At 38.6% G+C, this 22947-nt stretch overlaps 1 protein-coding gene across 16 annotated transcripts in view; it reads right to left on the bottom strand.

The window, feature by feature from the left end:
• LOC105480002 (abl interactor 1) overlaps positions 1-22947 on the bottom strand; it is a 116071-nt gene that overhangs the window by 65119 nt on the left and 28005 nt on the right. For all 16 annotated transcript variants that reach the window (XM_011738401.2, XM_011738402.3, XM_011738403.3 and 13 more), the window contains exon 2: positions 13244-13411. In XM_011738401.2, coding sequence (XP_011736703.1) covers positions 13244-13411 — 168 coding nt within the window. The remainder of the gene's footprint in view (positions 1-13243; positions 13412-22947) is intronic.

Here is a 22947-nt window from a genome sequence, read left to right as displayed (position 1 = left end):
AATTCTAGACACTGAAGCCTGGTGGAGCTTCCTGGATGGTGAACACATTGATGAGTCAGGAGGGTAGCATGCCCTGATTCCATGGGAAGAGACATGGAAGCTCTATGTTTGGAAGCTCCCAGGCCTTGCCCTATGTGTCTCTTCATTTGGCTGGTCCTGATCTGTATCCGTTAAATAAAATTGCAATCATATGGGTAGTGTTTCCCTGAAATCTTTGAATCATTCTAGTAAATTATCCCTGAAGGGGGTTGTGGGAAACTCCCCAGATTTGTAGCTAGTTGGCCATAAGTATGGGTAGAATGGGGACCCTACTTGCCACTAGCACCTGAAATGAAGGCAGGCCTATGGAACTGGGCCCTTCCCTTGTGGGGTCTGCACTAACGCTGTGTGATCAGTGTCAGAACAGCACTGCAGTTCTCCACTGGTGTCAGAACACCGAACCCTAACAGAACTTCTTCCATCATATCTTACACAAGCTAAGCCTATATGCTGGGGATATAGTAGGAATGAAGCCATAAACATGTACAACTTGTATCATCATGCAATCTGCACCAGCCCCACTCTTCAAAATTTCTGGCTCCTTAAGGAATTTCAGCAAATCCACCTCCAGAAAAATTATCTTAAAAAAAAAAAAAAGTTACTTACTATAAATAGAGAAACCAGTGTTTTGAAGTAAATGTTTGTATAACACATCAGGGATCAGCAAACTTTCTGGACACAATCAGAGAGTACATCTTTAAGGCTTTGCAGGCCATACGGTTTCTGTCATAACGACTCAACTTTGCCATGTGTCAGCCAAAGCAGCCATAACAATATGTAAACAAAGGAACACAGCTATGTTCCAATAAAACTTTATTTGTAAAAATAGAGGGGGAAGGACTACATTTGGCTCATGGATCACAGTTTACTGACCCCTGCACTAGATTATTTATTCAATAAGTATGAAGTATGTAACTCTTCTGATGGCATGAAGGTCTGGTTGCCACACCAATAACTAATAGTCTGGGAGAGTTTAGTATACCTGTTCATTAAAAGAAAAAAATTAACTGATACAAATTATATTTTAGCCAAAATGTGTTTCCTTGGCAGGAAATGTTAAAGGAAGGAAAAAAGGAAGGGGATAGGGAAAGAAAGAAAAAGGGGAAGAAGGGGAGGGGAGGAAGGAGAAAGAAAGAAATACAAAGGAAGAAAATCTAATGATATCAGAAATCACTGGTATATTTTAGAGTTTTTTTTACTTCATAAATTTCAGATATCTAAAATATATTAAAATTCATAAATTCCTGCAATTAACATGAAGTAACTTACTATAAGTAAGGTTATAAGTAAGCTTATAGTAGTACCAGGCTCTCTGCTAGGTGCTATTAAGAATCCCTGTAGAATAATTTTGAAACAAATGTTTATCAATATAATAATTAAGAAAATTTTATTTTAGATAATGCTGAGATAAAGTTTAGTGCCAAGATATGGCTCAGTCCCTCTAGCCCCCAAATAAGAATGTATGTGTTCTGTAGCATGTATTTACATTCAGAGAAGAATCTACATTCTATATTAGTGTATCTCTACTATAGCTCGTTCCTCTATAAATATACCTTGTTAATAACTACAATTAAAGCAAGCATGCTTAATAATCTGAATTAATAAAAGGTGTCATCCCTCCAAAGAAAGGGAGTTAGGAAATTTGCTCTAAATCATTTTACTATTGGTCCTCAATATTTACAACAGGAAAATTAGCAACTGTTTTGGTTAGATATCAGTCTTAAAACAACAAAGCTGAAGATAAAAAATACTATTTCATAATAGGGCTTTGGCAGGAAACTTGAGGAATTTTTCATGTTTTCCTCATGATGTTAAGAATATTATACAATTTTATAACATCCTTTTAAAATTCCAATTTAAATCTATTTCATGAAGAACCAAACTCTAACAAAGATTTGTATAAATTTGTATAAATTTATGCAAAGATTTGTATAAATTTCTTAGCAGAACTTTATCCTCTTAACAGTTCTGGTGGCCAGAAATCTGAACAAAATCCTACAGGATCAAATCCAAGAGAGAGCAGGGCCAGGCTCCCTGAGAAGGCTCAGGAGGGGGTGTTCACTTGCCTCTTCCAGATTCTGGTAACTACCAGCATTCCTTGACTTGTCACCACATCATTTTAATCTCTGCTCCTGTTTCCACACCACCTTCTGCTCTTCTATGTCAAACCCTCCTCTGCCTCCCTCTTATCGGGACATCTGTGATTACAGTTATGGCCCACTGCATAATCCAGGATAATCTTCCCATCTCAAGATCTTTAATTTGTACTTGCAAAAAGCCCCTTCTGCCAGAAGGTAACATCCACATTCCCAGGGATTAGGAATATCTTTTGGCAGCATTACTCAACACAGCATAAGCATGGTTCATCTTAGAAATACTAGACGTGCATACAAACCCACCAGAGTACTGACTAGTGCAGTTAACATACTTTTCTCACAGTAAATCAGCCATATCAAGTGAGTGCTAATGAATGCTCCTAGCCATTGGGCACTGACTGAACATGTCACGCTTTTCTGATTTTGAATGACAAATGACACAAATCAATCTACATTATATCTTTCTGTCCATATTGAAGGTTCTGGCAAAAGTTTACATCCATAATAGTTGGAAAAAAGTATAAAAGTGATAGTGCTAATGACAACATAAGAGAGCTGTATTAGTTTGCTAGGACTGCCATAACAAAGTACCACAGGTGGGTGGCTAGGAAATTTACTTTCTCACGACTCAGGAAGCTACAAGTCCAAGATCAACATGTTATGAGGACTGAATTCTTCTCAGGGCCTTTCTCCTTGACTTACAGATGGCCATCTTCTCTTTGCGTCTGCACTCTCTTCTTTCAAGAATACCAGTCATACTGGACTAGGGCCTACTCTGTAACCTCATTTTAACTTAATTACCTCTTCAAAGACCCTATCTCCAAATACAGTCACACTCTGAGGGACTGGGAGTTATGACTTCAAAATATAAATCTGTTGGGGTGGGCGGGGGAACACAACTCAGGCAGTAAGTGCCAAGGAATAGTAGCATGCTTGATGTTACAATTCATGAAATGGCCAGACGCAGTGGCTCACACCTGTAATCTCAGCACTTTGGCAGGCTGAGGCAGGTGGATCACTTGAGGTCAGGAGTTCAAGACCAGCCTGGCCAACATGGTGAAACCCCATCTCTACTAAAAATACAAAAATGACCTAGGCATGGTGGTGCACACCTGTAATCCCAGCTACTTGGGAGGCTGAAGCAGGAGAACCACTTGAATCCGGGAGGTGGAGGTTACAATGGACCAAAATCACGACACTGCACTCCAGCCTGGGCCACAGAGCAAGACTCCATTCCCAAAAAAAAGAAAAAATTCATGAAACACCTTTAAGAAACTGGCTGAGGAAATCTAAGATAAATACCAACAATCCTTTAGGAATCTGAAGAAGCCCCTTCATAATGGGGATAATGGCACCAAAAATATCACTAAGTAGTCAGTAAGGATAAAACAAAAAATGTATGATGGAGAGCCAAAAGAAACTACAGGTGGAGATGTATTACCAATTTGGGTGACTCTTTTAAAATGGGAGCATGATGGCCTGCATATAATATTCACAATACATATCCATAGGGACTAAACTGTAATAACCACATAAAGCAATAGTTCTCTGATAAAGACTCTTGAAGTCCCCAAGATGCTGTTTTTTCTAACTACATATTTTTGTCAAGCAAAATTTCTTCACATACTTCAACCCAAACAACAAATCACAACAGAGTGAATGAAGAAGCAGACATGAGAACCCCGTGATCTTCAACTGAACATTTTAAAGACATTTTCAGAAATGTAAAACAATGCCACTCTTCTCATAAATTTGTTTTGGATAATAGGTTTTTTCATTAAAATATTACTTGTATGAACTAATAGTGGATTTCTTTTATTGTTAAATGAGTTAAATACTTTTAAAATTTGTTTGAATATCTGATATGATAAATACTGGAAGATCTACCCAAAGAATCCAAAGCCTATTTGGATCCTCAATAATTTAAGATGTAAAAGGATCCTAACAAAACATTTGAGAAATCGGAGCACTGACTCAGTTAGCATTTCCATTCTAGGTAGCCACCCTACCTCCCCAGTGCCCATAGTAACTAGGTTTTTGCCTATATAAAACTGAACAGTCTCCTAAAAGATGCAGTTACTTTGAAGGTTTGTTATGTAAGGTTCTGTGAGCCCACTACAGAAATAGACTGAATGGGGCAATTCATCCAATTCCTAAATTTTGAAGACTCTGATTATAAATTGGAGGCATTGTAGTACAGAAGAGAAAACCAAGGGATCATCTATGAGTCGATGCCCATCTTTTGATTTCTAATGTTATACTAGCTACCTACAACTTCAGGTAAATCATTTATTTCTTTGGGCATCAATGTCACGACCTATAAAATCAGAGAATAAACCAAATGATCTAATGTCCCTTCCAGTTCTAAGTTCCATGATTTGAGGAAAGCCCAAAATTGCCAATGGAAAAAGAAATCATAATGGACATTGCTAAGCACTCTACTAAGCAAATACTTTAATCGTGAAAAAGTTGGTGATATAAAAGAATTTAACAGTTGCATACTTTCTCCTAATATTACTTCCTGTATCTTCCAGGAAAAGTGACTGGCTACCTTTAGATGACTACTGTGCCACAAGAAATATCACTATAAGAATCTTTTAAAAACTTACAAAATAAGAAGTGAATATTGGTTACAGAAAGGACTTCTCAGTAATTACTTTACCAGAGAAAGCTACTAATATTTGGTAACTATTAATCTAAGATGGGAAAAATGGGGGGTAAAATTGTTAAAGTAGAAAACTTTATAAATCTAAAACATGCCAACACACAAACAGAAAGTTAAAAGCTCCACACTGAAAGGAAAGGGACTCTTTCCTGAAATAATTAAAGATTTAATTTATCCAAGTCCTGATAGAATTGGAGATTTTTTTTTTTTTAGTTTAAAAATTTTTTGAAACTGAAAACTCAAACAAGCTCTGAATTCTAAATTTTGAGATTATTTCCTAATTGGCACATAATCTGTGCTATATTAAGAGATTATAAAGCAGAATTTTAACTAAAAACACACCACTCAACAGGTATGACAGAGGCAGATCCCTCATAAAGCTCTGAGAGATTTAAAAAAAAATTTCTTTCACTACAATGCATTTACTTAAGCAATGTTTTAAGAACAGCAATTTGGAAGAGCAAGAAAATACTCTTTTTACTTCCCCAATTAAGAATAAATGCCCCCAAAAAAGCCTGTTTTTAAGTAAATTTAGCCACCTAGATTTCAGCTGCATTTAAAAGTTCCAAGTAATTCAATGTAATTTACAGAATTACAAAAGTTTCATTTACCTAGTCACCTTAATTTTATGATTCAGTAAGTCAACTGATAGTATTAACAGCTTTATTTTTAAATCTACTGAAATAACTACATCTGTATGAATTAAGACATCTTCCAGAGAATGAGAATTGAATTCGGTAAGCTCAGCAGAACACAGAGAATACTCATAATTAAATAAAGAGGAAAAATAATTTGAAAATGTTTTGTTATTGAAGAAACAAAATACAGGAAGTTGTTTTGCACAGTTCTGATATGCATGAATTTCAGTTACCATATTTTAGTTAACACCAGTCCTCCAACTACACAATTTAAATTTCAGTTACAGTCAGGTGCAGTGGTTCACACCTGTAGTGCCAGCACTTTGGAAGGCCAAGATGGAAGTATCACTTGAAGCCAGGAAATTAAGACCAGCCTGGGCAACATAGCAAGATCCCTCTCTACCTCACCACCCAAAAAAATTAGCTGGTTATGATGGTGTGCACCTGTGGTCCCAGCTACTCAGGAGGCTGAGGCGGGAGGATCACTTGAGCCCAGGAGTTTTGAAGCTACAGTGAACTATGACTGTGCCACTGCACTCCAGCCTGAGCAACAACAGGACTCTGTCTCAGAAAAACATAAAAATAAATTTCAGTTACCACAAGAACTATAAATAATTACACAAAGTACAAACTTTGCTGCTAGGTCTTAAGTCCACGTAAGTAACAGATGAGCATCATTACTGGTGACCAATCGTGTCTTTGTTTCAAAGTTTATTGGTGGATGGTCTCTGTATGTCTGATATTAAGTTCATCCACAGACTACAAAGTACATAGTCATGCTGCTTCCTTGTCCCCTAAATGATAAGCCTTCGTGACATTTTACAAAAGTGGCTATCAAAGAGAGAACTGGCCAACAAAGATGAAAATGCAGCAAAGACAAGAAAAGTGACAATGCTAGAGGTGAAATTCGAATTGAATGTAAATAGGATTAAAATAGAAATAATGCATATAGGAATGTTGACATTGCTGCCATTCAGGAGACTACAGATATGCAGCCAGAAGAATATCGTGAAGGCACTTATTAACATAAATGAACAAAGTGGCTGAGATGAAAGGGAAGAAGATACTACAGATAAAATGATACCCATAAAAATTTTACATTAAAGAAACTCTAGAATACGTCACAACATTTAAAATCCAAAGGATAAAATGTTGGGAGGAGCTGATCCACACAGACAAAGGAGAAAGACAATTTGCCAAGGCACAGAAAAAATGTGTGCTTCATAACAACTTATACAGTGAGAAGGTAGCAAGTGCTAGTCAAACTACTTTTTTAACAAAGAAAGAAAACCCTTTAATTCTCAATACCTCGAATGTTTTACATGATGGTATACTAAATGTTAGCATAACTTTTTTTCATTTCTCTATTCATCTATAACAAAAAGAGAGATTTTAATGTTTGGACAAAAAATTTTACAGACCACAGAACAACCATAATTTTAGCCACTGATTAGTAAGATTGTTTTGTATACCTTCAGCTTACATCACCATTTTTTTATAATCTTCAATAACCATTCAAAATTATGACTGCCTATACATAAAATGTACAGTGATCCTCTAGTTATAATCCATGTATAAGAATCAGCTAAAAACTAGGTTCTATTATACTTTTCCTAAATAATTTTGCAAAGACTTTTGTGCTTGTGAGTGTGTGTGTGTGTGTGTGTGTGTGTGTGTGTGTGTGATGGAGTCTTACTCTGTCGCCCAGGCTGAGGTCCAGTGACGTGATCTCAGCTCACTGCAACCTCTGCCTACGAGTTAAGGTGATTCTCCTGCCTCCAGAGTAGGTGGGATTACAAGTGCCTGCTAGCACACCCCGGCTAATTTTTGTATTTTTCGTAGAAATAGCGTTTCACCATGTTGGCCAGGATGGTCTCGAACTCCTGACCTCAAGTGATACATTCACCTTGGCCTCCCAAAGTCCTGGGATTACAGGACACCTTGCCTGGCCAAGAGATTTATTTTAATTCAGTAAACACTTACTGCAAACCAATCATTTGCCAGACATTGTGCAAGTCCTGAAGATCCAGCATGAACCACTTTATACTAGATTCTGTTCTACAAAAAAAACTATTTGAGCAAAGTTCCAATCTATACCAATTTTGTCCTAAAATCTAAAAAGGCAATAGGATACCACCAAACATGAAAATAAGCTAGGCACAATGGCACATGTCCATAGTCCCAGCTACTCAGGAAGCTGAGATGGGTGGATCACTTGTGGATGGAGAGTTAGTGCTTATCAGGTACAATTGTTTTGGTCTGGAAAAAGGAAAGAAGTTTTAGAGATGAATGGTGGTGATAATTACAAAACAATGTGAAGGTACTTAATGCCACTGTACACTTAAAAATGGTTGAATGATCAATTTTGTCTTAGGCATATTCTGCCACAATAATAAACAGGGATAAAAAGCAAAAATCTCTTTCAGATATACAAAAGCTGAAAGAATTCATCACCAGCAGAATAGAGCAACACTTCATGCTACAGGATTCCAAGGGAATAAAAACCACCAAAACTCTGGGCTATAAAACAATTCCCGGCCGGGCGCAGTGGCTCACGTCTGTAATCCCAGCACTTTGGGAGGCCAAGGCTGACAGATCACTTGAGGTCAGAAGTTGAAGACCAGCCTGGCCAGCATGGTAAAATCCCATCCCTACTAAAAATACAAAAAAAAAAAAAAAAAAAAATAGCTGGGCATGGTGGCACATGCCTGTAGTCCCAGCTACCTGGGAGTCTGAGGCAGGAGAATGGCCTGAACCCAGGAGGCAGAGGTTGCAGTGAGCCAAGACAGCACCACTGCCCTCCAGCCTGGGAGACAGAGCAAGACTCGTCTCCAAAAAAAAAAAAAAACTCCCAACAAATTTGAAAGGACTCAAATCATATAATGTATATTTTCTGATCAGAAATAGTAACTATGGGTAAATATAGAGGAATTACTTTCCTCATATTAAATCTCATTCAAAGCTGGTTGCTTTTCAAAACAAAAATAACAGGTAGGCACAGTGGCTCACGTCTGCAATCCCAGCACTTTAGGAGGCCGAGGCAGGCAGATCACTTGAGGTCAGGAGTTTGAAACCAATCTGGCCAACATGGTGAAATCCCATCTCTACTAAAAATACAAAAATTAGCCAAGTGTGGTGGCATGCACCTATAATCCTAGCTACTCAGTAGGCTGAGACATAAGAATCACTTGAAACTGGGAAGGTGGGGTGGGGGAAGCGGGGGGCAAAGTTTGCAGTGAGCCAACATCATGCAACTGCACTTCAGCCTGGACAACAAAGCGAGCCCCGTCTCAAAAAAAAAAAAAAGAGCAAAGCATCGTGGGGTTTAAAACATACACAAAAAGAAAATGCGTGACACAAGCTAGGCACGGTGGCTCACACCTGTAATCCCAGCACTTTGGGAGACCAAGGTGGGTGGATCATGAGGTCAGGAGTTGAAGACCAGCCTGGCCAAGATGGTGAAACCCTGTCTCTAGTAAAAATACAAAAATTAGCTGGGCGTGGTGGCGGGCACCTGTAATCCCAGCTACTCACTCAGGAGGCTGAGGCAGAGAATTGCTTGAACCTGCGAGGTGGAGGTTGCAGTGAGCCGAGATCGCGCCACTGTACTCCAGCCTGAGGTGACAGAGGGAGACTCCGTCTTAATAAAAGAAAAAAAGAAAAAAGAAAGTCCATGACACCAACAGCCCTAAGACAGGAGAGAAGTGGTATCAACTATTACAAAGTCTTAGCACACTCCTGAAGTAATAACATAGTGTACCTTCAAGTGATATTAATAAGTTTAAAGATGTTTACCAGAAGCCCTAAGGCAAACATGAATGAAATAATAAAAGAGAGAAGCAGAACAAAGTGTTACAGCAAATCAGCCCCCCACCCAAAAAAAAATCACTCCATTAACACACAAGGAGGCAGAAAAAGAAGATAAAAGGAAAGCTGGAATGGCTGTATTCACATCAGACAAAACAGATTTCTGAAGAATACTACCAAGATAAAAACAGTCTCTTTACAAAGATAAAGGGTCCATTCATCAAGAGGACCTAACGAGCCAAAGCATTTGTGTACCTAATATAACATCACTTCAAAATACATGAAACAGAAAAAAGACAAAAATGCAAAGAAAAATAGACATTCAAAATTATATTTGGAGATTTCAATTTACCTCCCTTAATAATTGATAAATCAGACAGAATCAGTAAAGACACAAAAGAACTGATTATCAACCAACTTGACCTAATGAGATTTATAGACATTCCACCCAACCAGAGAAAAATACATATTCTTCTCAAATACACACAAAACATTTACCAAGACAGAGCATATTCTGGGATATATAACAATTCTTAATAAATATGAAAGCACTCAAAGCATATAAAGTATTATTCAGAATAGCCGAGACACAGCATCAATCTAGGTGTCTATCATTGGGTGAATAAAGAAAATATGGGAGGCAGGTATACATATACATTTATTTAAATGGACTATTATTCCTATTATTCATCTTAAAAAAAGAAAATCCTGTTATTTGCAACATGACACAAACTGGGAAGGACCTTATGGTAAGTGAAATAAGCTAGGCGCAGATGGACAAAAACTGATCTCACTTTTTCAGATGTGGAATCTAAAAAAAATCAAAGCTCAATGAAGCAGAGAGTAGAATGGTGGTTGTCAGGGATTGGGGGTAAGGGAAAAGGGGAGCTGTTGCTCAAAGGGTATAAAGTTTTAGCTATGCAGGATGAATAAGTTCTGGAGATCTAATGCACAGCATGATGACTATAGTTAATAATATAGTGTTACAGACTTGACATTTGCTAAAAGAGGCGATCTTAAATGCTCTCGCTGCACATAAAAAAAGTAGCTGTGTGAGGTGATAGATATGCTAGTCAGCTTGATGGTGGTAATCATTTCACAATGTATATGCATCTCAAAACATCACACAGCACATCTTAAATATATATGCTTTTTATATCAACCATACCTCAATAAAGGTGGGGGGAAAACTACTTAATGTAAAAAAAAAAAAAAAAAAATCATATGAGGTATATTTTTCTGACCAGTAAGAAATTAAATTAGAAATCAACAGCAGAAATATCCTTGCAAAACCCCAAAATACTTGCAAACTAAGTAACACATTTCCAATAACCCCTGGGTCAGAAAGAAATAAAAAAGCAAACTTAGAAATTATTTTGAGCTAAATGAAAATGAAAGCACAACATATCTAAATGTATGAGATACAGCTAATGCACTACTTTTTTTTTAATTTAATTTTTTTTTTTTTTTTTTTTTTTTTTTTTTTGAGACAAAGTCTCGCTCCGTCACCCAGGCTGGAGTGCAGTGGCACGATCTCGGCCCACTGCAGATTCAAGCAATTATCTGCCTCAGCCTCCCGAGGAAGCAGCTGGGATTACAGGTGCCCACCACCACATTCGGCTAATTTTTGTATTTTCAGTAGAGATAGGGTTTCACCATCTTGGCCAGGCTGGTCTTGAACTCCTAACCTCATGATCCACCCGCCTCGACCTCCCAATAATACACTATTTAGAGGGACATTTACAGAGCTAAACACCTATGTTAGAAAAGATTAAGGGTCTCAAGTAAATGACCTTGGCTTTCACCTTAATAAAGTATAAAATAAGGCCAGGTGTGGTGGCTCACACCTGCAATCCTACCACTTTGGGAGGCCAAGGAAGGCAGATCACTTGAGCCCATGAGTTTGAGGCCAGCCTGGCCAACACGGTGAAACCCCACCTCTACTAAAAATACAAAAAGTTAGCTGGGCATGGGGTGCACCTGTAATCCCAGTTACTTGGAGAGGTAAGGCACAAGAAAGGCCTGAACCTGGAAGATGGAGGTTGCAGTGAGCCAAGATCATGCCACTGCACTCCAGCCTGGGCATCAGAGCAAGACTCCATCTCAAAAAAAACCAAAACAGTATGAAATAAGAGCAAATCAATCCCAAGGTAAGCAAAAGAAAAAGAAATAATAAAGGTCACATGGAAATCAATGCAACAGAAAACAAAAAAATAGAAAATTAATAAGGCCAAAGATGTTTTTTAATATTGATAAAGTTGGAAAACTAGCCACAATGATTAGTTTAAAAAAGAAAGATGACACCAGTTACCAATATGAAGAATGAGCAATGTGAAATTATTATAGATTCTACAGATATTTTTAAAATAAGGGATTAGGCAGGGTGTCGTGGTTCACGCCTGAAATCCCAACATTTTGGGAGGCCAAGGTGGGTGGATCACCTGAGGTCAGGAATTCGAGACCAGCCTGGTCAACATGGCAAAACCCCATCTCTACTAAAAATACAAAAAATTAGCCGGGCGTGGTGGCGATGGCCTGTAATCCTAGCTACTTGGGAGGCTGAGGCAGAAGAATTGCTTGAACCCAGGAGGTAGAGGTTGCAGTGAGCCAAGATCACACCATTGCACTCCAGCCTGGGCAACAGAGCAAGACTCTTGTCTCAAAAAAAAAAAAAAAAAAAAAAGCAGGCGGATTATTACAAAAGTTTTATGCAAATAAATCTGTCAACTTAGGTGAAATAGCTAAATTCCTAAAAAGACAAAAAGCTCACTCAAGGAAAAACAGATAAACAGAATGGGCTTGTATCCACAAAAGAAACTAAATATGTAGTTAAAATCGTTTTCACCAAGAATACTCCAGGTCCAGAGGGAACACTGCCCAATATAGTCAATAAAACCAGCATTACACTGACACCAAAACCAGACAAAGGCATTACAAGAAAAGAAAACCAGAGCCCAATAGCACTCAAGAGTACAGAAGCAAAAATTTCTAATACACACACACAAACCAATGTAATTCACCATATTAATAGACATATACATACATACACACACACACACACATATATGAACATTTCAACAAATGCAAAAAAGCGTTTGATAAAATTCATCACCCATTCCTGATAAGAACACTCAGCAAACTAAGTGCTATAACCACTTTGGAAAACAATTTGGCAGGTTCTTCTAAAGTCAGACAGACACCTACCACATGACCTATCCATTCTGCACAGAGGTATTTACCCAAAAGAAATAAAAGCATATGACCATACAAAGATTTGCATACCAATGTTCTCATGGGATCTGTAATAGCCAAAACCTAAAAACAACCCACATTTCCATCAACATGTGAACACATAAACAAAATGTGTAACAATAGAAACTACTCAGCAATAAAGAGTGAACTACTTTTACATGCAAAAACATGAATGAATCTCAAAGTAATTATGCATAGTAAAACATCCCAGACCAAAAAAAAAAAAAGTAAATACTATATGACTCCATTTATATAAAAATTTAGAAAATTTAAACTAATCTCTAGGGACAGAAACCCTAAGGACAGGGGACAGGAGGGAGGGATTACGTAGGAAAATGAAGAAATTTGGCACGGGGAGAGGGGATGGTTCCTTATCTTGAATGTGTTGATGGTCACCTGGGTATACATCTGTGTCAAAACTTACAAAAATTCTCTTCTTTAATTATGTACAAATAACTTTACGTCAGAAAAGCTCTTAAGAGTAGGACAGTGGTGGCAGTTGTACAATGTGAGTGTACTTAATGCTACTGAATTATACACTTAAAAATGGTTAAAATGGTCAATTTTATGTTATGTTTACTTTATCATGATAAAAAAAGGACTAAAAGAAAAACAGCAGGTTTACCAAACTAAAACATGATAGTGATTATCACCAGTAAGATGAGTCAGAAATCCATACATGCGGGCTATTTACTTCTTTGGCATATGCTACAGTTTAATGAAATTGAATTTTTATAAGCTGTTACCTGTGAGATATGATTGATGGAAGACTCCATTCTCCGAAGCTGAGAGGCTTGGATATCCAGCAATTGGAGTACATTGTTGGCCAATGCATTTATTTGATAAGCAACACTAGCTAGAGATTGTGTTGTATAGGCTTTGGTCTCTTCTAAAGCTTTCCTCTTGTCTGTAGCCTGAAATAAGAACAAAAACAACAAATACTTATTTAGATTAACATGCATTAAACATATATTCTACAGAAAGGCAAAGTTATATTATTTTAATAGAGAAGCTCAATAAAAAATAAAAAATTTAAAAAAAAACCTCGCTGTACCAATATGATAGTCTCAGGATACTACATTAAGCCATGGCAGAAATCCCCATGTGCCAGCTGGGAACCACTCTCTCTTCAATAGCTCATCCACTAGAGGGGCCACTAACTGTAGTCACAGTATCAGAGACACACTGCACCAATTGGTTCTCCTTGCCTAGACCATTTCCATCACCAATTCACTGCATTACATCCTAAGGACTTTACTGTCAGCCTCAAGCTCCCAATCCACTTACAATGAAATGGATTAAATCCAATCTGCCTTATATTCCTGTGCCCACTAACCACCATCAGAAATCCAACCTCCTTGTTATCTATGATGATTCAAGCCCATCATGCCCCACAAAAACTACTGTGAATCTTACTGCTCCAATTCCTTCCCCACCCACCCCTTCTTCCAAACTCCTATAGATAACTCAGTCCAAAGGCAAGAACTCCTCAAAGAGGAGCAAAGTTAAAAGGTGACAAACTGTATATGGGTGAGAAGGGGAATCAATAACTTATACCAGAAAGAGTAAATATCACTAACATATAATCTAAAAATGAAAAAAAAAAAAAAAAAAAAAAAAAAAAAGGCTATCCTACCTACTTACAACTTCAGGAAAATCATTTCTTTCTCTAGGTATCAGTGTCATGAACTCAAGAGACTAAACAAAATGGTCTCATGTCCCTTCCAGTTCTAGACAGAAAAAAAAGGGAACAGAGATCTAACAGAAAGCTCAACAAAAAAGCAATGGAACCACTCTTAACCACTGAAAAGATGTTCAACCTCACTCATTATAGGAAAGAAATGCAAGTGCAAACCAATATGAGATACTGTTTCTCACTCATCCAAATGGCAAATATACAAAAGTCTGATAAGACACTCAGCAAAGCTGTGAGAAAAAACTCTGACTCACTGGTTAGTGATATCCAGCAGTATTACACATAGATTTACTTTCTGACCCAGTAAGCTCACTTTTAGGTATGTATCTCAAAAAATCACTGGCAAAAATACAAAAAGATATGTACACAGTTATTCACTGCAGCACTATCTGTAACAGCAGAAGACTGGAAACAACCCATATGCAGGGGACTGTTTGAATAAGCTATGGTATCTCCACACAATAGAGTATTATACTGCCGTAATAAGGACAAGGAATTCAAGGAATATCTCTGTTACCATGACTCCATGATCTCCAGAATATTGCTAAGGTGAAAAAAAAAAAAAAAACCACACAATGTAGGGAAAAAAATGTGTATAATACGCTACTTCTTAACAGAAGGAAATATGAAAATACATGCTTAATTTTTAAAGGAAAGATAAACCTTGACATTAAAAAAAAAAAAAATCACATGCAGGAGGAGAGGTAATAAATAGGATAGAGAAAACATGGATAGTAGATAGAATCCCTTAAGCGTATCTTGTTTCACAGATTTCTCTTTGGAACCACATATAGGCACACTGCAAAGATACTGCGGTTTTGGCTAGAGACAGTGTATATATAAAAGTTATGTTTATATTATGCTGTAGTCTATTAAATGTGCGATAGTACTATGTCTAAAAAAACTAGGTACATGCCTTAACTAAAAATACTTTATTGCTTAAAAAAGAATGCTAACCATCTTCAGAGCCTTTAGAGAGTCCTAATATTTGTGTGCTGGTGGAGGGCCTTGCCTCCATGTTGATGGTTGCTGACTGATCAGAGTGGGGTTTTTGAAGGTTGGGATAGCTGGGGCAATTTCTTAAAATAAGACAGCAATGAAATTTGCTGCATCTATTGACTTTTCCTTTAACAAGATTTCTCTACAGCATGCAGTATTTGATAGCATTTTACCCTCAGGAGAACGTCTCTCAAAACTGAAATCAAGCCTGGGTGTGGTGGCGGCTTGTACCTGTAATACTGGCCAGTTGGGAGACTGAGGCAGGAGAACTGCTTAAGCCCAAGAGTTTGAGGACAGCCTGGGCAACACAGTGAGAACCTGTCTCCGGAAAAAAAAAAAAAAAAAAAAAAATTTGGCCGGGAGCAGTGGCTCACACCTGTAATCCCAGCACTTTGGGAGGCCAAGGCGGGAGGATCACCTGAGGTCACGAGTTCGAGACCAGCCCAGTCAACATGGTGAAACCCCGTCTCTACTGAAAATACAAAAACCGGCTGGGCATGGTGGTGTAGGCCTATAATCTCAGCTACTCAGGAGGCTGAGGCAGGAGAATCACTTGAGCCCAGGAGGCAGAGGTGGTAGTGAGCCGAGATCGTGCCACTGCACCCCAACTTAGACAACAAGAGCAAAACTCTGTCTCAAAAAAAAAAAAAATTGTTTTAATGAGTCAATCCTTTCAAGCCTACCAATGTTTTATCAACTAAGTTTATGTAATATTCCAAATCCTTTGTTGTCATTTCAACAAGGTCACAGCATCTTCAGCAGCAACAGTATTCCATCTCAAGAAACTACTTCCTTTATTCACCCATAAGGAGTAACTCATCCATTCAAGTTTTCTTGTGAGATTGCAGCAATTGAGCCACTTCTAATTCAGGCTCCACTTCTGGCTCCACTTCTAATTCTAGTTCTCTTGCTGTTTCCACCATATCTGCAGTTACTTCCTCCACTGAAGTCTTGAACCCCTCAGCATCATCCATGAGGGTTGGAATAAACTTCTTCCAAAATCCTGTTAATGTTGATATTCTGACCTCCTCCCATGAATTACTAATATTCCTAATGGCATCTAGAATGGTGAATCCTTTCCAGAAAGTTTTCAATTTACTTTTCCCAAGTCCATCAGAGGAGTCACTATCTAAGGCAGCTATAGCCTTATGAAATGTATTTCTCGCCCGGCTAATTTTCTTGTATTTTTAGTAGAGACGGGGTTTCACCGTGTTAGCCAGGATGGTCTCGATCTCCTGACCTCGTGATCCGCCCGTCTCGGCCTCCCAAAGTGCTGGGATTACAGGCTTGAGCCACCGCGCCCGGCCAGGGCGCCTGTAGTCCCAGCTACTCGGGAGGCTGAGGCAGGAGAATGGCGTGAACCCAGGGGGGCGGAGCTTGCAGTGAGCCGAGATCTCGCTACTGCACTCCAGCCTGGGGCACAGAGCAAGACTCCGTCTCAAAAAAAAAAAAAAAAGAAATGTATTTCTTAAATAGTAATATTAGAAAGCCAAAATTACTCTGTGGGGCTACAAAATAATTATGTGTTAGTAGGCATGAAAACAACATTAATCTCCTTATACATCACCATCAGAGCTCTTGGATGACTAAGTGCACTGTCAATGAGCAGTAATATTTTGAATGGAATATTTTTATCTGAGCAGGTCTCAATAGTTGCCTTAAAAGATTCCATAAACTATGCTGTAAACAGATATGCCATCATGCAGGCTTGGTTGTTCTGGTTAAAGAGCACAAGCAGAGCAGATTTAGCATAATTCTAAGGGCCCTAGGATTTTCAGAATGGCAAATGAGCACCAGCTTCAACTTAAAGTCACCAGCTGCATTAGCCCCTAACAAGAGAGTCAGCCTGGCCTTTGAAGGCCAGGCATGGGCTTCTCCTCTCTCCCCTGTAAAAGCCCTAGATGGCATCTTCTCCCAATAGAAGACTGTTTCGTCTACATTGAAAATCTGTCATTAAGTGTAGCAACCTTCAATAATCTTAGCTAGATCTTCTGGGTAACTTGCTGCACCTTCTCCATCGGCATTTAGTGCTTTACCTTGCACTTTTACATTATAGAGATGGCTGCTTTCCTTAAACCTCATGAACCCATCTCTGCTAGGTTCCAACTTTCCTTCTGTAGCTTTCTCACCTCACCTCTCTCAGCCTTCAGAGAACTGAACAGTTAGGGCCTCGTTCTGAATTAGGCTTTGGCTTAAGGGAATACCGTGGCTAGTTTGACCTTTTTTTGTGTTGGGGGGGAGACAGAGCCTCACGCTGTCGCTCAGGCTGGAGTGCACTGTCACAATCTTGGCTCACTGCAACCTCCACCTCCCGGGTTCAAGACATTCTCCTGCCTCAGCTTCCCAAGTAGCTGGCCTGGCTAATTTTTTGGATTTTTAGTAGAGACAAGATGTCATCATGTTGTCCAGGCTGGTCTGGAACTCCTGACCTCAAGTGATCCGCCCACCTCAGCTTCCCAAAGTGCTGGGATTACAGGAGTGAGCCACCGTGCCCAGCCTGGTTTGACTTTCTATCCAGACCACTAAAACTTTCTCCCTATCAGCAATAAGGTGTTTTTTTTTTTTTTGAGACGGAGTCTCACTCTGTCACCCAGGCTAGAGTACAATGGAGCGATCTCGGCTCACTGCAAACTCCGCCTGTTGGGTTCAAGCAATTCTCCTGCCTCAGCCTCCCGAGTAGCTGGGACTACAGTCATGAGCCACCATGCCCGGCTATTGTTTGTATTTTTATTAGAGACGGGGTTTCACCATGCTGGCCAGGCTGGTCTCGAATTCCTGACCCTTGTGATTCCACCCACCTGGGCCTCCCAAAGTGCTGGGATTACAGGCATGAGCCACCGCGCCCGGCCGGCTTTTCTCTTTCTTATGATTCACGTGTTCAGTGGACTAGCCCTTTTAATGTCCTTCAAGAACTTTTCCTTTGCATTCACAACTTAGCTAATGTTTGGAGCAAGAGGCTTAATGTTCGGCCTATCTCAGTTTTTGACTTGCCTTCCTCGCTAAGCTCCCATTTGTAGTTTTTTATTTTAAATAAGAAACATGCAATCCTTTCACTTGAACACTTAGAGGACAACATAGGGTAATGAATTGGTCCAATTTCAACATTGCTGCATCTCAGGCAATAGGGAGGCTCAAAGAGAGGGAGAGCCAGAGGGAATGGTCGGTTGGTGGTACAGTCAGAACACACAATTATTAAGTTCACCATCTCACATGAGTGCAGTTTGTGGTGCCCCAAAACGATTACAGTAGTAACATCAAATATCACCATAACAGATACAGTAATAATAAAAAGGTGTGAAATATTTTAAGAATTACCAAAATATGACAGAGACATACTGTAAGCACATGCCCTTACAAAAATGGCACCAATAGACTTGCTCGATGCAAGGTTGCCACAAACCTTCAATTTGTAGAACACGCAGTCTGCAAAGCGCATTAAAGCAAAGCCCAATAAAGAGAAGTATGCCTGTAAATAATTCAATTATAAAACAAAATTTAAATTTAAAAAGGAATTACACCAAAGTAAAGGTAAATTAATCAAATTAGCCTAACTGTGCATCCAATTAGCGGTCTTAACCAGAGAGAAAGCACTCTAGAAGTGGCTTCAAAGCACAGTAATTCGATTGTACATTCTTAATAGGATTTACCATTAGAACAAAAGTAATCGAAAGAGGGGAAGGAAAAACTAAAAAAAAAAAAAAAAAAAAAAAAAATTGTTTTTAGTCTCTTTATTGCTGGTGTTAGTACTGAAATTATTACCCTGATACTGTTATTTGCATAGGGTGGGATATAGCAAATCATTAATTAAGTCATTGAGAACTGAGATTTGGGGCATGGTTCAAAACAGATTCTGACATAAGAAAAGCCAGGTTAAGAAAGAATCCTATAGTTCTAGACTTAAACTAAAAGCACCAGTTTAAACCTAAAATGTATTTATCATATCATATCTTAATATCCCAGCTCTGTCCAATGAAAAGATCTAAGAATAAAGACTGTCTAGTAGCCATGGAGCACCACCCGTTATCCATATAGTGATGCACCTAAAACAGGCTCTATATCAAAAGGTACCTGGTTACAATACAGTGACTATAGTTAACAGTAACATATTGTATACTTGAAAATTGCTGAGAGTAAATTTTAAGGTTCTCACCACAAAAAGAAAGTATGTGAAGCAAGGTATGTTAGCTTAACTTAGACATTCCACAATGTATGCACATTTCAAAAAATATTGTACACCATAAATAAATACAATTTTTATGTGTCAATTTAAGTAAATAAACAACAAAACAAAAAAGCCACAAAGGAATTTTCTAGCATCATGTCCAAAGGGCTCAATGTAAGGATCAATGAGGATCATAACTGCGATGGAAAGAAACACACAAAATGTTTACATTTAAGACTTCATAACAATATTAAAAAGTTAAAAAAAAACAAACCAAAAAGTCACTAGCAACTTTTGTAGGATGCTATGGATCATCTCATTTTTTTCTTGGATGAGGAAGGGAGGTCAGCTTTAATATTAAGTATGAAGTGCATACATTAAAATTGTTAAACTTTCAGCGTACAATTCAATGTGCTTTGATAAATGGGTACAGTAGTATAACCACCAAGATAAAGAACATTTCCCTCATAACTCCCTCCCCATCCTCTGGACCCTGGAAAAAACTGACTTCTCTCCTGTCACAACAGTTTTGCCTTTTCTAGAGTTTCATATAAACGGAATTGAAAGCTATAGTCTTCTGTATCTGGCTTCTTCCACTTAGCAGAATGCCTTTAAGATTCATCCTTGTTACCGCTAAGTAGTATTCTATTGTATGGATGTATCACAATTTGTTTCTCCATTTATCAGCTCATGGACATTTGGGTTGTTTCCAGTTCTGGGCTACTATGAATATTTGAGTAGAAGGTCTTTGTGTGGATATATGTTTTCATTTATTTTGGGTAATACCTAAAGATAACAACTGCTGAGTCACATGGTAAGTTAAGTGTACATTTAACATTGTAAGAAACTACCAGTTGGGCATGGTGGCTCATGACTGTAATCTCAGCATTTTGGGAGGTCAAGGTGAGAGGACTGCTTAAGCTCAGGAGTTCGAGACCAGCCTGAGCAACATAGTGAGATCCTGTCTCTACAAAAATAAAAAATCAGATAGGCCTGGTAGCATGTGCCTGTGGTCCCAGCTACTTGGGAGCTTGAGGTGGGAGGATCAGTTGGGCCAGGGAGGTTGAGGCTGCAATGAGCTGGGACTGCACCGCTACACTCCAAGTCTGAGCAACAGAACAAGACCCTGTCTCCTTTAAAAAAAAAAAAAAGAAAGAAAGAAAAAGAAACCACCAAACTATTTTACAAAAAACAGAAACAATATTATTTGTCATTCTCACTAGAAACTTATGAAAATTCTAGTGCCCCACATCCTTGACAACACTTGGTATGGTCAGTCTTTTTAATTTTAAATATTCTAGTAGGTATATAATGATATCTCATTATGGTTTTAATTTCCATTTTGCTATCAAATCACAATGTTTTCAAGGGCTTATGTGGCGTCCATTTCTTCCTTGATAAAATGTTCAAATATTTTACCCATTCTGTAATTTTAGAGACAGAGTCTTTCTCTGTACCCAAGGCTGGAGGGCAGTGGCACAATCACAGCTCACTGCAGCCTTGATCTCCTGGGTTCAACGGATCCTCCCACCTCAGCCTCCTGAGTTGCTGGGACTGACAACAGTCTAATAACCCCACTTACATAACAAAACAAGGGTCTCATGTGCATGTTTTTAAGTTTTCTACCATTTTGTTTCCACGTCTTTAAATATCCTCCCATTCTTTCTAGAAATGTCACATCTGTCACACCATATTTGTCTAACATTTAACTTATCTCTAATCCAAACCTATACCCAAATTTCTCCAACTTCCAAAAAAAAAAAAAAACCTTTCTGTGGCCAGGCGTGGTGGCTCACGTCTGTAAGCCCAGCACTTTGGGAGGCCCAGGCAGGTGGACGGCTTAAGGTCAGGAGTTCAAGAGCAGCCTGGCCAGCATGGTGAAACCCCATCTCTACTAAAAATACAAAAATCAGCCAAGAGTGGTGGTGGGCACCTGTAATCCCAGCTACTCGGGAGGCTGAGGCACGAGAATCGCTTGAACCCAGGAGGCAGAGGTTGCAGTGAGCCGAGATAGTGCCACTACACTCCAGCCTGGGCGACAAAGTGAGACTCTGTCTCAAAGAAAAAAAAAAAAAATCTCTTTACGTATGTTTTATTTTATTCCATATGATCTAAGATCTAATCAAAGATTGTTCACAGCTGTTGACAGCCATATTTCTATTTCGTATCCTTAAATATAGAACACACTCCCAACCCTGACCCTTTTTTCCTTTCAAAACATAGAAATTATTTTTAAAATCCAGGCATCTTGTAAAAAATCCTACAACCGGGATTTATCTGATTGTTTCCTCATGATTAGATTCATATTGAACATTGTGGCAAGAATACTATATATTAATAGTTGATGCTGTGAACTTCCCATTACAAATAATGAAACATCTAAAATAATGTTGCACAGCTATTTCCAGAGTTTTCTTCCCATTATTTTCTTCCAAGCTGCCAACACCAATTCTGCAAATGCTGATGAAGCTAATTTATTGATTTTACCAGAAGATGTCAAAAAAATGTTTTACGACAAAAACTTGGCTTCTATCCTATCCTCCAATGGTCCTTAAATGGTTTGTTGTTCAAAAGGTTAAGGGTGCAATAATCCAGTTAAGCCACAAGGAAAAACAACCAAATTCACATAAGCACAAACAATGACAAATATGCCATGACCGCTGACTGGCTGATGACTTTTTAAGGACATGATTACTTGTAAAATGTTTCCCAATTTCAGAGATACTAAGTAGGGGAGGGGCAGTTACTAGAATTCATGAAATACAGTATACAAGAAACAGTTCTCGATTTAAGGCCTTTTAAAAAACAAAGTATGTTAACACCAATGGAAAGGATTTAAAATCTCAGGTTTTAATACCTGTGGCAAGAAGAATATTATACACTATAAAGTACACAAAAACAAACATCTACTTTGCTGAAGGCCAACAAACGCTTTGGTTGGTTACAGACCTGAGAAACCTTCCAGGGAGAATCCATAATCACTTCATGGAGAGAGAGGAGAGGATCGGGGAAAAAAGAGCACATGGGCCAAATGCTGGTTCATTAGTGACAAATAATCTATCACGGTACAGTCATGGGGACTAGGGCATACATATATGCAATGCCTAGCTACCACTAAAAGGATCTCATTTTCTCCAACAGAATGCCTATTCCAATCAAAGTGAAAACTAAAAAGAAATCCTACCAGGTTATGGCAAGTATCCAGCAAAAAAAATAAGTTTTTTTGCCTAACAATTCAGGTTGAGACCTTTCATTACAAGCTTTAACGCAGCTTCCCTACCGCCTCCCACTTACACAACTGCCAAGGGCTCTGGGAGCCCGTTCATTCCCAGCAACGTCTAGGGAAGCCTCTGCTGCCTGTGGTGTCATACAGTTGTGACTGACAGGAATGCCAGCTGGGGCGTACTCTCTTCTTTAACAGGAGAGCAACACAGAACAATCAACTGCTAACATACATATTCAGTATACAGAATTCCAAGTTCAACCATAATGCAGAGTATTTTTAAACCTTTTCACTTCAATCTGCATCCCCAGAACATTCCCAATAACTAGATAATTAGCCTCTGAAATTTTAAGTTTGACCACAGCTATAG

The sequence above is a fragment of the Macaca nemestrina genome, chromosome 9 (assembly GCF_043159975.1).
Source record: "Macaca nemestrina isolate mMacNem1 chromosome 9, mMacNem.hap1, whole genome shotgun sequence".
Lineage (NCBI taxonomy): Eukaryota > Metazoa > Chordata > Mammalia > Primates > Cercopithecidae > Macaca > Macaca nemestrina.
The sequence above is the reverse complement of the archived record's forward strand: the minus strand, read 5'-3'. Positions and strand labels throughout refer to the sequence as shown.